The sequence below is a fragment of the Helianthus annuus genome, chromosome 13, assembly GCF_002127325.2.
Source record: "Helianthus annuus cultivar XRQ/B chromosome 13, HanXRQr2.0-SUNRISE, whole genome shotgun sequence".
Taxonomy (NCBI): Eukaryota; Viridiplantae; Streptophyta; class Magnoliopsida; order Asterales; family Asteraceae; genus Helianthus; species Helianthus annuus.
The window spans coordinates 137475937-137481022 of NC_035445.2; the positions used below are offsets into that span (position 1 = coordinate 137475937).

Here is a 5086-nt window from a genome sequence, read left to right on the forward strand (position 1 = left end):
TCCAATTCAAGGTATTTTTTATATAACAATATTATTGTTTTCAGTTTTATTATATTTTTTTATAATGCCTAGAATTTTTTTGGAATAGGGAATTCACGACACCGCAAAGATTTTTGGGATTTCATAAAGAAATCATTTTATACGCAAATGCAAAGCGCGGAGATGTATCATGAAAATGATAGCCTCTCATCCAAGTGGGGTGACATAAATACACACGTCACTGCGTTCAACGCTTGTTTCCATAAGGCGAAGAACTCGCCAAGGAGCGGTGAAACCGAGGCCGACTTTATCAAGAATGCCATGGTATCATACAGAGAAAACAAGAAGCACGAGTTCAAGTACATGCATTGTTGGGATGTATGTATGTACGCTTCTAAATAGGCGAGAGTCCCTACTGCTAGCGAATCAACTTCATCCAAAAGGGCAAGAACACCCTCGTCCCAAGCTCAGTCCGATGCTCGTGATCAAGAGCTTGATCTTAATTTGGATAGTTTCGATGATTCTCCTTCCCGCCCACCCGGTAGAGACACGTCAAAAAAGCGGATTTAAAGAGGGAGATCGGGTTTGGCATCGGGTAAAGGGTTGTACACCGACCAGTTGGAAGAAATTGGGACGAAAATCGACACATTCAATTTCATCCAACAACAAAAGATCGAGACGATGAAAAATATCCAAGCATCGTACAATAAAAAAAATCTCTAAAAGAAAAATACGAAGATATGAAATTTCTCGTCATGCATGTCAATCACCTTACCGGCCCAAAATTGGAATTGATATTGCAAATGAAACAAGAAATCTTGAAAAAATATGACATATATAAATCATGAAGTTTTTAATCTTTTAATTTATTTTATGTAGTTTTTTTTTTTAATTTTATTTGTAGTTTTTAAAAAATCATATGCAATCTTCTATTTTAGTTAGTGTGTTAATTTAATTAAATGAAATTTTAAATAGTTAAAAAAAGTTAAAATTCACATGGCTGGGCACGCCAGCCGAAGCCACGCCACGCCACCCCACACCCCTTATTTTAAAGAATTACCTAATAGATCTCTCACCCATCACGTATCAAGCAATAGCCCTAACCCAAACCCCAACACCCCAACACCCCGCGGTCTAAAGAGTGAACTGCACCTTAATGTTCCATTAATTATCCAACAATTCCCTATGCAACTGAATTGTTTTATCTACTCAATATTAATGTGTGCTAAGACTGTCTGTAATGCATCGGCCTGTATTTACTACATGCATTCTAGTCATCACTGTCACATCAGCTTTTTACACATTCTTAGAGCATTCACATCCAATCCATCAAATTATACATACATTCCACTAAAAAAACAACTCCTATATCAATATATTTTCACTAAAAACAAATACTTTTTCTCTCTCCTTTTCAATTAAATAATATTATCATTACATTTTTCTCTCTCCTTCACTCACAACCACTTTCAATATATATTAAGAAAATTATAGTGGGTGAACAGTGTCCCCTCAAATATACAGATGAACAGTAACATTTTCTCTCTCCTCCACTCACAACCACTTTTTATACCCTTTATAATATAAAAACTCCCCCTCACATATTTTGATGGATAGAATGTGAATGCTCTTAACACATGCACTCTCTCTCCTCTTTTTAACTCCAACCCATCTTTCCCACATGCATCCTCTCTCCTCTATTTTTCTTTTTTTTTAGCTTAAAATTGATTTATTAATGAATGGGCCCACCTTCTCTCTCTGCACTTGGATGCACTTCCCCACATACATGGACCTCATTTTAATCTTCACTCCACTTCATCCTTCCCAAATGCAGTATGCCAACTCATCAAATGCATCCCCTCCACATGCGCATCGGAGCCAGTCTAAATGCTAACATTTTGAGGAAATCAATATCAGGACTTTTATTCTCAATGCAATTGGAGTTTTATTGCATATCATGTTTAGCATTAAAAAAAAAAAAAAAAAAAAAAAAAAAAAAAAAAAAAAAAAAACCGGCAGAAGTTGGACTTGAACAAACGAGCTTTAAAGACAAAACACAAAGCCTTTAACAACTGGAACACTTTTATAATTTGTTATACGAGTTCACTTCAAATTAACTTATGGGTTCACTCATTTTTTTTTTATAAATACCTTCTGTTAAAAATTCAATACTCAGTGGGTTCTCGGAAACCATAAGTTACTATGTGGATCCACCCTGTCTACAACAATTGTACTACAATTTTTTTATCATAGATTTTCATTAAAACATTAAAACAGAGATGATTACAGAATAATGGCAGGTAGACGGGCAACAAGCTGCACCGCTACCCCCTTCTGAATAGCAAACTCTACCCTGCTAAACACAAAATTCTGCCCCTTAACATGCGCGGTGTTACTACTACAGATTAAAGAGCTACAAACCGTAAAACCAAAACGAACAAAAGCATCAAACCGACATAACTTGAAGACAAATAGCTCCTATCTATCATGTGTTTCTAACTCGCATCGAACTTATATTGATCATCATCATATGAACAACAATAGAGATAATTAGTAGTCACTAGCCAATAACAAGTTAATGAAATATTAGGGTAGAAAACAGAAATATAGATGGTTTCCAAGAAAGTGACATGATATTAGTCATTAGGATGAGATTATGTGAAAATGAAAGGTGACCCGGTCCGTATAACAGACGAGCAATAGCTGGCTGCTTGTTACATGGATATGATAGTATGGAGCAACAGTTTTATAACCGCGTTTTCTTTAATAACAAGATCTATATAATAATAAAATAATGGGTCTAAGTGGTTAATTACATATATGCCCTTGTACTAGGAACAAAAACACTAGTTTATTGAGGATGTTGTGTGCTCTTATCTGGCTTAGGAAACTTCTGAGTTATGTCTTGCGGCTTCATTTTTCTTCCTGAAATCCATCTTTTGTGGTCTTATGATAGTGACTATTCAGTATTCACCTCCAACTTTCATTTATTTCCACATGTGCCCTTCAAGTTCTAAAAACAGCCTACTTCGACTAAATTTCTATCCTTTTTTCGTCGGGTTATTAACCCGTTAATCTACTCATGTTTGATATAAACGTGGCGGATTTGGAACTTTTCGTTAGCAAATGTTACATTTGTATAAGTGGTTGGGTTAAATCAAGTCAGGTCGAATCTATTTGATGTGAGGTTGGGATAAAAGCAAATTTAAATGGAGTGTCTACCCTTTCCTTCACATTGATTTGTAAGGCTATAACCAAAATTAAAGCACGGTAATTATATTTTAATTAAGAGAAGAGAACGTGTTACATATACTGTACATGATGCTTTTATTTCTTCGTATTGTGCGAATACATATTTCAAAGACGAAGAAAAGCCTATAGTTAAAGTCTCAAAGGGATAAATGTGTTAGACGTGTCATTGAACTTATTTATTTTTACACATATGAAATATACATCAATATATGTTTACGAATATAAAAGTGTTATCATTTTTTTTAACTCTAATCAAGTAACTTATAAAAATGTTGGCATTCATTTTTTAATGGATTTGAAACTTTGAATGACAAACAAATGATAGTTAAAGGGGGTCAATGAAAACAATTATACTCCCATGAATTCAAGGAGAAAAAGGTCATTTCAAGCATGTGAATAGAAAGATATGTGATGTTCTGTCATCCATTTTAGTCATTCTTCTTCACACTCAAAACCCTATAAAACCACAATACATTCTCCTTCACCATCACTTACTTCAACTTCATCTCTTCACTAGTATTCCGCACACCAAACGCACCCTAAAACTCGCACCAATCCAATGAAGAAGAAAGACTCAAACTCTCACTTTGACTCGTTGACAAAAAAGAAGTACAAAGGAGTCAGAATGAGAAGCTGGGGTTCATGGGTATCCGAAATCCGAGCCCCTAACCAAAAAACAAGAATATGGCTTGGCTCACACTCAACCCCGGAAGCCGCAGCCCGAGCCTACGACGCCGCGGTCCTATGCCTCAAAGGACCATCAGCCAACCTCAACTTCCCACCTCATCAATACCACAATATCCATCATACAACCGCAGTCATGTCTCCTAAATCAATCCAAAAGGTGGCGGCTGCGGCTGCAGCCGCCGCAAGTACCACAGCCCCCAGTTCACCACTGGCGGCTGTGGTTGCAGCCAGTACAACTTCATCGTCATCAGTTGACGATGAAATCTTGGTTGGAAGTGATTGTTTTAATTCGACAACGTATGAACCGTCTTGGTATAATTTGGATGCACCTATATATAATGATATGTTTCATGATGCATCAGTGTTTGATGATCCTTTGTGGACTATGATGATCCAAGATGTTGATGAAGGTATTGGTGATATTCCTTTATGGAGCTTCTGCTGATTTTTTGGTGCTGAAGTTTAATTGGATTTTATTAATTAATTAATTAGTTTGTAGCTTGTGTCATGGATGATCTTTCATATTAATTTTTTTGAAGGTCACCATTTACTCAAAATAATATTTGAGAAATATTTATTGTCGTCATTAATTTAATTCAATTAATTGTAATAGATATCATATTCATATATGTTATATATAAGGTTGACTATTATTGATATATAATATATAATAATTGGATGATTATAATTTTTGTTTGCAGTCAACAATACTTTTTTACTTTTGAAAAGTTATAAAAAGTGCATTGAAAATAAATTTGAACAGTTAATCTGTGAGTTGATTATGATGGTTTTGGGTGAGTTTTTGACCCATCCTTAGGTCATGAAAAGTCATTACAAGGTTTGACATAATCTTTTGATGGTTTTAGATACCGTTATAATGGCTTTACTTGTCCTTATCATGTCAATAAAAAAGACGATACGACAATGTATAAAGTCTTCCTACTGAACACCGCCCCTTGACCTAGAGGTGCTATCCCCTCACTACTCACCTCAACTTTTTATACCTTTGTGTTGGTAGGGTAAACGAGCGAATCAACTCGTGAGCTACTCGAGATCGACTTATAAATAAATTTGAAACCATCAACCTTAAACACGCCCGAGCTTGACTAGACACCATGGCCGGCTCTATAGGCTTGGCAACCTAGGCACGGGCCTAGGGCCACCAAAA

At 35.7% G+C, this 5086-nt stretch overlaps 1 protein-coding gene across 1 annotated transcript; it reads left to right on the forward strand.

Moving 5' to 3' along the window:
- The first annotated feature begins 3723 nt into the window (after window positions 1-3723).
- LOC110899538 (ethylene-responsive transcription factor ERF014) lies at window positions 3724-4680 on the forward strand. The gene has a single exon (XM_022146424.2). The coding sequence runs from the start codon at window positions 3791-3793 to the stop codon at window positions 4361-4363; it is 573 nt and encodes a 190-aa protein (XP_022002116.1). The 5' UTR covers window positions 3724-3790; the 3' UTR covers window positions 4364-4680.
- Window positions 4681-5086: the final 406 nt, after the last annotated feature.